Source organism: Oncorhynchus masou, chromosome 31 (assembly GCF_036934945.1).
Source record: "Oncorhynchus masou masou isolate Uvic2021 chromosome 31, UVic_Omas_1.1, whole genome shotgun sequence".
NCBI classification, from domain to species: domain Eukaryota; kingdom Metazoa; phylum Chordata; class Actinopteri; order Salmoniformes; family Salmonidae; genus Oncorhynchus; species Oncorhynchus masou.
The window spans coordinates 97,698,577-97,711,076 of NC_088242.1; the positions used below are offsets into that span (position 1 = coordinate 97,698,577).

At 45.3% G+C, this 12,500-nt stretch overlaps 1 protein-coding gene across 7 annotated transcripts in view; it reads left to right on the top strand.

The window, feature by feature from the left end:
• LOC135524802 (kinesin-like protein KIF1A) overlaps positions 1-12,500 on the top strand; it is a 183,425-nt gene that overhangs the window by 12,846 nt on the left and 158,079 nt on the right. For all 7 annotated transcript variants that reach the window (XM_064952638.1, XM_064952631.1, XM_064952632.1 and 4 more), the window contains exon 2: positions 2,783-2,974. In XM_064952638.1, coding sequence (XP_064808710.1) covers positions 2,869-2,974 — 106 coding nt within the window. In that variant the 5' untranslated portion in view covers positions 2,783-2,868. The remainder of the gene's footprint in view (positions 1-2,782; positions 2,975-12,500) is intronic.

Consider the following 12,500-nt stretch of genomic DNA (forward strand, 5'->3'; position numbering starts at 1 on the left):
TCACTCTCACTCTCTCTCTCACTCTCTCTCCTCCCTCTCTCTCTCTCTCTCTCTCTCTCTCACTCTCTCTCCTCCCTCTCTCTCCCTCTTTGTCTCTCTCTCACTCTCTCTCCATGTCTCTCTCTATGTCTCTCTCTCACTCTCTCCATGTCTCTCTCTGTCTCTCTCTCACTCTCTCTCACTCTCTCCTCCCTCTATCTCTCTCTCTTTGTCTCTCTCTCACTCTCTCTCCATGTCTCTCTCTCTGTCTCTCTCTCACTCTCTCTCCTCCCTCTATCTCTCTCTCTGTCTCTCTCTCACTCTCTCTCTTCCCGCTATCTATCTCTCTGTCTCTCTCACTCTCTCTCCTCCCTCTATCTCTCTCTCTCTCTCTGTTGCTGTCTCTCTCTCTCTGATGTCTCTCTCTGTCTCTCTCTCTCTCTCTGTTGCTGTCTCTCTCTTTCTTTCTCTGCTGTCTTACAGTTCAGTGTTATCTCCCTTAAATGAGATTATAGATTTCAGAGTGCTTGATGACTCTCGGAGGAGCAGGTTTCCATAGTGATATGGATGGACAGAGCAGTGGGAGGGAGTCTACAGTTTTAGTGGTCTCAGATCTTAGTTAACATCCTAAAGCTGAACTGATGTCAAGCTTTGTGCTTCCAGTAGAGAGGCTTCCTGTATCAATCTCCCCACTTCGGTTTTATCTTAATGGATTCACAGCAGAAGGGCTCTGTAATCTGTGATGTTTCTAAAGTAGTGCACTATGTAGGGAGTAGGATGCCCTAGGACTCTAGTCAAAAGTTGTGCACTATGTAGGGAATATGGTTCATTTTGGGACGCAGACTGGCAGGTTAGTGGTGAACACATCATAGAGACACTACAATAATACTTAATACTTTGTTGTCGATGGATCGGTCACCGTCCTCCGTTCGTCTGCCCTTCCGTTCACACGCTAGTCACATGCGATATCTCAGACAGCACTCGGCGTATTTTAACAAAACTTGGGTGAATGACGTGTCTTGTCATAGAGATCTGTCATTTACAAAATTACACTGATTGGCCAAAGGCTGGAGCTATAGTAATTTATGAGTCAGACCAGAGAGGAAGAGACGCAACGAGAGAGACAAATGGTTTTGTTTGGAGAGTGTCAAACCTGGTTAACAAACACTTGTATGGCTTATTTGCTAGAATATATAGGTTTCGTAGTTGCTAGGTTGACATGAGTGTACTGGTCAGTTGGTCTAGTTACATCCTGGCAACTGCATCAGAGTTGTGCCTGTTGTTCACACGCATATCTGCCCTCTCATTGGCTAGAATGGTGCCACCTGATCTTGCCTCCTCAATGTTCCAAAGAGACAAATTGTCAGGCGTCTTTCTGTTGGCCTTAACTCCGCCATGGTTAGTTGGACAAAGTCGATGAGGAAAATGAACAATGTAAACGCACAAAAATAAGGTCTGTGGTAAAACACAGGCTTAGGAATTATTTTGTTCTATGAATTAATCTTCGTTAGCTAATGTATTTTTTGGGGGGTGAATTTTTAAAACACATAAATCACGTAAAGGTCATGTTAACTGACCGATATTATCTCGTAGAACAATATAAGATCTAAGTCTGTGTTAACCTCCAACGTTATTTTCGGCTTTCGTTCCAAAACCTTATTCTAATCTCTCGTAGGGATGACTGAACGAACCAGACGCATCCAGGCTGCATCATTTATGGGGGACGACATGTTTAGTGTTGCCTTGTTGTATTTCATTCAGTGGGGATTCTTATTCATTTGGAAAACCAATTGTAGGGTTTATACACTAAGCGTTATTAGCTCATAACTGTATCAAATCAATACCTTAAACCGGGGGCGCACTGGGGACTGGGGTGACATGCCCCCCCCCCCCCCACATTCTGAAATTACAACGCCCCCCCCCCCACATTCTGAAATTACAACGTCCCCCTCCCCCACATTCTGAAATTCCAACGCCCCCCCCACATTCTGAAATTCCAACGGTCCCCCTCCCCCACATTCTGAAATTCCAACGGTACCCCCGCACATTCTGATATTCCAACGGTGCCTCCCCCACTTCTAAAAACACATTTGCTCCCCTGCCTTAATCAGTAGTAACAACTAAGACATTTGTACTAGCGATACCCAGGGTCATATTTAGAGAGTTGGGCCAACTTTTAAAATGGATGCCATGTTAGTAACTTTTATTTAGCATTCCATTTATCCATTAATGACGTGTATTTGGAGTCTTGTAAATAGCGTTGTTTAAATTCAGAAAATTATGTGAGCAGCTATTGGTCAATATTGCCCGTGAGGAGCTAATATGGCTGCCATGGAAAGTAGTGCCATGGTTATAATTATTATTATTTTTTTTAATTAAAAGTTTTATTTAACTAGTCAAGTCAGTTAAGAACAAATTCTTATTTTACAATGACAGCCTACCCCTGGGCCAAACCCTCCCCTAATACGGACGACGCTGGGCCAATTGTACGCCGCCCTCTTGGGCCTGGCGATCACGGCCAGTTGTGATACAGCCCGGGATCGAACCAGGGTCTGTAGTGACGCCTCTAGCACTGAGATGCAGTGCCTTAGACCGCTGAGCCTCTCAGGCGCCCCATGTAAATGCATCATTGCAGAAACATCAATGTCCTTAATTCTCTAGATATATAACTCTGGCAATACGTAAAGCTACCAGTAATATGAATAGTGAAGGATCTATGTCGTGCCTATGAAGTCTACATGAAGGCTTCATAAAGAAGTGACGCACTTCAAAATAAAGCAGGACTCTTCTTCATCTATTTCAGGTGTTGCTATACCCGTCTCCGGGACTCTGTGTTTGGGCTCGTTTTGAGAGGCGATCCGAGCAGGCTGGTCCCAGGCAGGAGGCACCATGTCCGGGGCCTCTGTGAAGGTGGCGGTGCGGGTCCGCCCCTTCAACTCCAGAGAGATGGGGAAGGACAGCAAATGCATCATCCAGATGTCAGGAAACACAACCAGTGAGTATCTCCACGCACGCACACACAGACACACACACACACACACACACGCGCGCGCGCACACAAACAAACGCACACACACACACACACACACATACACACGCGCACACATACACACGCGCACACAAACACACACGCACACAAACGCACACACACACACGCACACACACAAACACACAAACACACACACACACAAGCACACAAACGCACACACACACACGCAAGCACACACACACAAACACACACACACAAACACACACACACACACTCAAACACACGTTATTATGCCTCCACGGTGCCCTCAGACAGCCTTCCACTGAACAGCGGGAAACAAAGGAACAAATCTGACCTGACATTCATGTGCGGTTTCCTTTACTCATTCGTGTAATGTGGAGGCATTAGGTCCTGTGATTTTCACTTTTTGAGGGTGGTTGTTGAACTGTACGTACGGGTTTCTGTCTTTCAATAGATTGGTTTTCATATGGTTAGAATTGTACAATAAAATGATTATATTTTGGGAAAGGAAGCAATTTATAAAAATGTTACAAACAGTACAAGGTTATTGCCTATGCTAGTGTGTGTTGCATGTGTGTTGCTATACCATTGTACCGTTAGAAAAAATGTAAGGATCAATGTTCATGGTATGGCTAGGCTAGAAAGAACCTGGGAGACACCACAAATTACTTTGGGGGGGGTTGAGGGATTTATTACGGCTGGAGTCTGGAAGCATTGTGATTGATTGGTCGGTCACCTCTCTTTGTCCATTGTCCGGGCCTGGTTTCTTGGGATCCCAGGTTATGAAGAGAAGTCTTAGCCATGGCGTTAGGGAGGCTGCAGAGAGACTTGATATCCAGCCTGTTCAGTAAGGTACAGCCATTGGTCAATAATAGATTAGCTTCCCTAAAATATTTAGCATATGGCCTAATTTAGCTTATCCACCCCCCCGCCACCCTCCCGTTCCCTAGCCTTCTTCATGTCATGACTGGCTCGAGTCAAAAAACCAAGTCCCCGTTTCCTCGGACACTCATTGTTGACATACAGAACAGGACCTATAAGTGTTGTTTCATGTGCATCCCAAACGGCACCCTATTCCCTAATAGTGCAACTACTTTTGACCAGAGACCTATGAGAATAGGGTGCCATTTTGGATGCATACCCTGTGTGTTTTAATAAAGTAATTGTAAACGAGAAAACCCTTTTTTTTAATATTTAGCACGGCTGTGCTACGGTCATAGGTCTATATGGACACGACCAAAGTCGTTCGTTCTAAATGTTCCGTAGCAACGATCTCCTTCCTTGTTTGCTGGCTAGCCAACTACGGCAAACACAGTCACGTCAAACAACGCAGCTAGAATAACAGCAAAGTAACTGCATGTGCGTTTGTTTTAAGCTGTTGTGGATACGTCCATAACGACGAGCAAACTAAAAAAAGGTCACTCGTCAGGACACTGTTACTGAGGAGCTAGCCAACAACACAGCTAACGCAATCACTTCAAACTGAAGCTGGTACGACAGACAACTAGCTGCACTTCATGTCGTTTGACCAGTTGTTCTATTGAAATCTCTTTGTATACAGTATACAGCCATACAAAATTATAATAATGCTGATTCATGATTTCGATTGGCTGAGATTTTCTTTTTTTTGTACTTTTTTTTTCTTTTTATGTTACTTCTCAGTATGACAATGGAGGTTGAATTTCAATATTGAAATGATGTTTCAATTGGCGAAAAACACACAGGACTGTTTTGGACAAACTCCTGTTGTTGAAACGCAAATGTTAGGCTAGAAGCAAGGGGAAATAATGTCTAGATGCTTTTTACAGTGCACATCAAGTTAATGAATTGGTTGGCTGGGCTGATAGAGACAATAGATGAGCAGGGATTTCTCAGAGGGGCTGATGGGAAATAGATGAGCAGGGATTTCTCAGAGGGGCTGATGGGAAATAGATGAGCAGGGATTTCTCAGATGGGGAAATAGATGAGCAGGGATTTCTCAGAGGGGCTGATGGGAAATAGATGAGCAGGGATTTCTCAGATGGAACAGAAAACAAGATGCCATAAATGGCATCATAGGTGTACATATATATATGGCTTAGAACACATCTCAACCAATCACAATGCTTGATTTTACCAACCCGTTGTAGAATGTAGTTTCTATGCAGCATACCGATATGCTTCATAGTGAGGTCGTCTGTCAAGGTTTTTAATCGCATGGCCTTTATGCACAGAGTCTTTGGTCTTGTAGCGTCAGGTATTCAGGTCGACTGATGTGGTTCATTTTCACAATCATACAACTGTAAAGAAATGGTGATATGGAAAGGTCAGGGGTGTAGAGGAAAATGAGTATTGGAAAGGTCAGGGGGTGTAGAGGAAAATGAGCATTGGAAAGGTCAGGGGGTGTAGAGGAAAATGAGCATTGGAAAGGTCAGGGGGTGTAGAGGAAAATGAGCATTGGAAAGGTCAGGGGGTGTAGAGGAAAATGAGCATTGGAAAGGTCAGGGGGTGTAGAGGAAAATGAGCATTGGAAAGGTCAGGGGGTGTAGAGGAAAATTAGCATTGGAAAGGTCAGGGGGTGTAGAGGAAAATGAGCATTGGAAAGGTCAGGGGGTGTAGAGGAAAATGAGCATTGGAAAGGTCAGGGGGTGTAAAAAATTAGCATTGGAAAGGTCAGGGGGTGTAGAGGAAAATTAGCATTGGAAAGGTCAGGGGGTGTAGAGGAAAATGAGCACTAGAAAGGTCAGGGGGTGTAGAGAAAAGGAGCATTGGAAAGGTCAGGGGGTGTAGAGGAAAGGAGCATTGGAAAGGTCAGGAGGTGTAGTTGAAAATGAGCATTGGAAAGGTCAGGGGTTGTAGAGAAAAGGAGCATTGGAAAGGTCAGGGGGTGTAGAGGAAAATGAGCATTGGAAAGGTCAGGGGGTGTAGAGACAATTAGCATTGGAAAGGTCAGGGGTGTAGAGGAAAATGAGCATTGGAAAGGTCAGGGGTTGTAGAGAGAAGGAGCATTGGAAAGGTCAGGGGGTGTAGAGGAAAATGAGCATTGGAAAGGTCAGGGGGTGTAGAGAAAATTAGCATTGGAAAGGTCAGGGGGTGTAGAGGAAAATGAGCATTGGAAAGGTCAGGGGGTGTAGAGGAAATGAGCATTGCAAAGGTCAGGGGGTGTAGAGAAAAGGAGCATTGGAAAGGTCAGGGGGTGTAGAGGAAAATGAGCATTGGAAAGGTCAGGGGGTGTAGAGAAAATGAGCATTGGAAAGGTCAGGGGGTGTAGAGAAAAGGAGCATTGGAAAGGTCAGGGGGTGTAGAGGAAAGGAGCATTGGAAAGGTCAGGGGGTGTAGAGAAAATGAGCTTTGGAAAGGTCAGGGGGTGTAGAGAAAAGGAGCATTGGAAAGGTCAGGGGGTGTAGAGAAAAGGAGCATTGGAAAGGTCAGGGGGTGTAGAGGAAAATGAGCATTGGAAAGGTCAGGGGGTGTAGAGAATAGGAGCATTGGAAAGGTCAGGGGGTGTAGAGAAAAGGAGCATTGGAAAGGTCAAGGGGTGTGGCTCAGTCGGTAGAGCATGGCGCTTGCAACGCCAAGCGTCGTGGGTTCGTTTCCCACTGGGGCCACCCATATGTAAAAGTAGTGGCCCCAGCCGACTTGTAAGTCGCTTTGGACAAAAGCGTCTGCTAAATGGGATATATAAAAGGAGCATTGGAAAGGTCAGGGGGTGTAGAGGAAAATGAGCATTGGAAAGGTCAGGGGGTGTAGATGAAAATGAGCATTGGAAAGGTCAGGGGGTGTAGAGAAAATGAGCATTGGAAAGGTCAGGGGTTGTAGAGAAAAGGAGCATTGGAAAGGTCAGGGGGTGTAGAGGAAAATGAGCATTGGAAAGGTTAGGGGGTGTAGTGGAAAATGAGCATTGGAAAGTTTAGGGGTTGTAGAGAAAATGGGTATTGGAAAGGTCATTTTGGCGGTGTAGAGGAAAGGAGCATTGGAAAGGTCAGGGGGTGTAGAGAAAAGGAGCATTGGAAAGGTCAGGGGGTGAAGGAGGTAAAGCCTGTATTTCAACAAACACAATTGTACATCTAAGTGCTGGTGATAGCACTATAAGTTCAGGGGTGTGTCAGAAATATCTCTGCTATTTTCACAACCAGAATTATGGGCGCAGTAGCTGGATGCGGTGTGAAAAGGCGGAGTTTTGATGAATAAACAAGTTGAAGGTTTGACCCCTCACTGGCCAATCAGAACGTGATCCATGGTTAAATATGTGGATTGCTTTAAGTTGTGGTTCATCGTCTTTTATGTATTACATTGTCATCGACTCCAATTCAAATGTTAGTTCGTTATAGCCCATTTTTGGGGGTAAATATCCTACAGAAACACAATAACAAAATGTAAGCCTATCCCATATTTGCTAATGTAAATATGTTGAATATGTTTTGGTAAAGAAATAGCAAGGCTTCACTATGGAAACGTATTGTTAACATAGGAGAGGAGGCTTGAGGACAACACAGTCAGTATAGGCAGGTTGGCGTTTTTCCCCTCATGAATGTTGTTCTGGAGGCAACTCTGTAGAGAGTGGTCACTCGCTGGCATAGCCACAAAGTCATGAAATCTGATTTTTCAACCTAATTTTAATCCTAACCTTAACCACGCTGCTAATCCTAATGCCTAACCTTAAATTGAGACCAAAAAGTTCATTTTGGTTTTCACAAATTTTATAGCCAATATAAAATATTGCTAGTTTTGACTTTGCAGCTGGCCTATCTAAGGATAAATCGCTCAGATCTGCCTCCAGGACAAGATTCATGACAATAAATGACCAGTCAACCTGCTGAGTATTACGGGCCCTTCTTAGAGGAGATTTAGCCCGTATAGAGCCCTTCTTACAGTATATAGGTATATTAGCTAATGTTTTATATCTGTTCAGTATAGAGTATCTAAGGATATAGGCCCTTCTTACAGTAGATAGCCAGCCCTATAGGCCCTTCTTACAGTAGATATGACCAGCCCTATAGGCCCTTCTTACAGTAGATATGACCAGCCCTATAGGCACTTCTTACAGTAGATATGACCAGCCCTATAGGCCCTTCTTACAGTAGATATGACCAGCCCTATAGGCCCTTCTTACAGTAGATATGACCAGCCCTATAGGCCCTTCTTACAGTAGATATGACCAGCCCTATAGGCCCTTCTTACAGTAACTATGACCAGCCCTATAGGCCCTTCTTACAGTAACTATGACCAGCCCTATAGGCCCTTCTTACAGTAGATATGACCAGCCCTATAGGCCCTTCTTACAGTAGATATGACCAGCCCTATAGGCCCTTCTTAGATATGACCAGCCCTATAGGCCCTTCTTACAGTAACTATGACCAGCCCTATAGGCCCTTCTTACAGTAGATATGACCAGCCCTATAGGCCCTTCTTACAGTAATATGACCAGCCCTATAGGCCCTTCTTACAGTAACTATGACCAGCCCTTCTTACAGTACCCTTCTTACAGTAACTATGACCAGCCCTATAGGCCCTTCTACAGTAACTATGACCAGCCCTATAGGCCCTTCTTACAGTAGATATAGGCCCTTCTTACCAGACCAGCCCTATAGGCCCTTCTTACAGTAACTATGACCAGCCCTATAGGCCCTTCTTACAGTAACTATGACCAGCCCTATAGGCCCTATAGGCCCTTCTTACAGTAGATATGACCAGCCCTATAGGCCCTTCTTACAGTAACTATGACCAGCCCTATAGGCCCTTCTTACAGTAAGGCCCTATGACCAGCCCTATAGGCCCTTCTTACAGTAGACAGTAGATATGACCAGCCCTATAGGCCCTTCTTACAGTAGATATGACCAGCCCTATAGGCCCTTCTTACAGTAACTATGACCAGCCCTATAGACAGTAGATATGACCAGCCCTATAGCCCCTTCTTACAGTAGCTATGACCAGCCCTATAGGCCCTTCTTACAGTAGATATGACCAGCCCTATAGGCCCTTCTTACAGTAGATATGACCAGCCCTATAGGCCCTTCTTACAGTAGATATGACCAGCCCTATAGGCCTTCTTACAGTAGATATGACCAGCCCTATAGGCCCTTCTTACAGTAGATATGACCAGCCCTATAGGCCCTTCTTACAGTAGATATGACCAGCCCTATAGGCCCTTCTTACAGTAGATATGACCAGCCCTATAGGCCCTTCTTACAGTAATATGACCAGCCCCCTTCTTATAGACCAGCCCTTCTTCTTACAGTAGATATGACCAGCCCTATAGGCCCTTCTTACAGTAGATATGACCAGCCCTATAGGCCCTTCTTACAGTAACTATGACCAGCCCTATAGGCCCTTCTTACAGTATAGGCCCTTCTTACAGTAGATATGACCAGCCCTATAGGCCCTTCTTACAGTAATATGACCAGCCCTATAGGCCCTTCTTACAGTAGATATGACCAGCCCTATAGGCCCTTCTTACAGTAACTATGACCAGCCCTATAGGCCCTTCTTACAGTAGATATGACCAGCCCTATAGGCCCTTCTTACAGTAGATATGACCAGCCCTATAGGCCCTTCTTACAGTAGATATGACCAGCCCTATAGGCCCTTCTTACAGTAGATATGACCAGCCCTATAGGCCCTTCTTACAGTAGATATGACCAGCCCTATAGGCCCTTCTTACAGTAGATATGACCAGCCCTATAGGCCCTTCTTACAGTACCAGCCCTATAGATATAGGCCCTTCTTACAGTAGATATGACCAGCCCTATAGGCCCTTCTTACAGTAGATATGACCAGCCCTATAGGCCCTTCTTACAGTAGATATGACCAGCCCTATAGGCCCTTCTTACAGTAGATATGACCAGCACTATAGGCCCTTCTTACAGTAGATATGACCAGCCCTATAGGCCCTTCTTACAGTAATATGACCAGCCCTATAGGCCCTTCTTACAGTAGATATGACCAGCCCTAACAGTATATGACCAGCCCTATAGGCCCTTCTTACAGTAGATATGACCAGCCCTATAGGCCCTTCTTACAGTAACTATGACCAGCCCTATAGGCCCTTCTTACAGTAGATATGACCAGCCCTATAGGCCCTTCTTACAGTAACTATGACCAGCACTATAGGCCCTTCTTACAGTAGATATGACCAGCCCTATAGGCCCTTCTTACAGTAACTATGACCAGCCCTATAGGCCCTTCTTACAGTAGATATGACCAGCCCTATAGGCCCTTCTTACAGTAGATATGACCAGCCCTATAGGCCCTTCTTACAGTAACTATGACCAGCAGTAACTATGACCAGCACTATAGGCCCTTCTTACAGTAACTATGACCAGCCCTATAGGCCCTTCTTACAGTAACTATGACCAGCCCTATAGGCCCTTCTTACAGTAGATATGACCAGCCCTATAGGCCCTTCTTACAGTAGATATGACCAGCCCTATAGGCCCTTCTTACAGTAGATATGACCAGCCCTATAGGCCCTTCTTACAGTAGCTATGACCAGCCCTATAGGCCCTTCTTACAGTAACTATGACCAGCCCTATAGGCCCTTCTTACAGTAACTATGACCAGCATAGGCCCTTCTTACAGTAATATGACCAGCCTATAGGCCCTTCTTACAGTAACTATGACCAGCCCTATAGGCCCTTCTTACAGTAATATGACCAGCCCTATAGGCCCTTCTTACAGTAACTATGACCAGCCCTATAGGCCCTTCTTAGCCCCCTATAGGCCCTTCTTACAGTAATATGACCAGCCCTATAGGCCCTTCTTACAGTAACTATGACCAGCCCTATAGGCCCTTCTTACAGTAGATATGACCAGCCCTATAGGCCCTTCTTACAGTAGATATGACCAGCCCTATAGGCCCTTCTTACAGTAACTATGACCAGCCCTATAGGCCCTTCTTACAGTAACTATGACCAGCCCTATAGGCCCTTCTTACAGTAGATATGACCAGCACTATAGGCCCTTCTTACAGTAGATATGACCAGCCCTATAGGCCCTTCTTACAGTAATATGACCAGCCCTATAGGCCCTTCTTACAGTAATATGACCAGCCCTATAGGCCCTTCTTACAGTAACTATGACCAGCCCTATAGGCCCTTCTTACAGTAACTATGACCAGCCCTATAGGCCCTTCTTACAGTAACTATGACCAGCCCTATAGGCCCTTCTTACAGTAACTATGACCAGCCCTATAGGCCCTTCTTACAGTAGATATGACCAGCACTATAGGCCCTTCTCTGCATCTTAGTAGACTATGACCAGCCCTATAGCCCTCTCAGCATCTATAACCAATAGAGAGAGTAGAGGATGGCCATCCTTCTTACCAATAGAGAGAGAGGGAGGGACGGCCATCTCTGAACCAGCCCTATAGGCCCTTCTTACAGTAGATATGACCAGCCCTATAGGCCCTTCTTAACCAATAGATATGACCAGCACTATAGGCCATCCCATTAACCAATAGAGAGAGGGTCTGTCTCTGCATCTTAACCAATAGAGAGAGATGGAGTGATGGCCATCTCTGCATCTTAACCAATAGAGAGGAGTGATGGCCATCTCTGCATCTTAACCAATAGAGAGAGGAGGGAGGGATGGCCATCTCTGCATCTGACCAGCCCTAACCAATAGGCCCTTCTCTTACAATAGAGATGACCAGCTTAACCAATAGGCCATCTCTGCATCTTAACCAATAGATATGCCATCCCTATAACCAATAGAGAGGGAGTAGATATGACCATCTCTGAATCTTAGTAGAGAGAGGGAGTAGGCCATCTCTGCATCTTAACCAATAGAGAGAGAGGAGGGACGGCCATCTCTGATCCAGCAATATAGGCCCTCTCTGCATCTTAACAATAGATATGACCAGCCCTAACCAATAGGCCCTCTCTGCATCTTAACCAATAGATGATGGCCATCTCTGTATCTTAACCAATAGAGAGAGAGGAGGGATGGCCATCTCTGCATCTTAACCAATAGAGAGATATGACCAGCATAACCAATAGAGCCCCATTCTTCTTAACCAATAGATATGACCAGCTTAACCAATAGAGAGAGGAGTGATGGCCATCTCTGCATCTTAACCAATAGAGACCAGCCCTTAGGCCCTCTGCATCTTAACCAATAGTAGATCTCTGCATCTTAACCAATAGACCATCTCTGCATCTTAACCAATAGGCCCTCTCTGCATCTTAACCAATAGAGAGATGACCAGCCATCTCTGCATCTTAACCAATAGAGAGAGGGAGGACCCATCTGTCTTAACCAATGAGAGAGAGGGAGGGACATCTCTGCATCTTAACCAATAGAGAGAGATGGAGTGATGGCCATCTCTGCATCTTAACCAATAGAGAGAGAGGGAGCGGACATCTTAACCAATAGAGAGAGAGGGAGGACGGCCATCTCTGCATCTTAACCAATAGAGAGAGGGAGGGACGGCCATCTCTGCATCTTAACCAATAGAGAGAGGGGAGGGACGGCCATCTCTGCATCTTAACCAATAGAGAGAGAGGGAGTGATGGCCATCTCTGCATCTTAACCA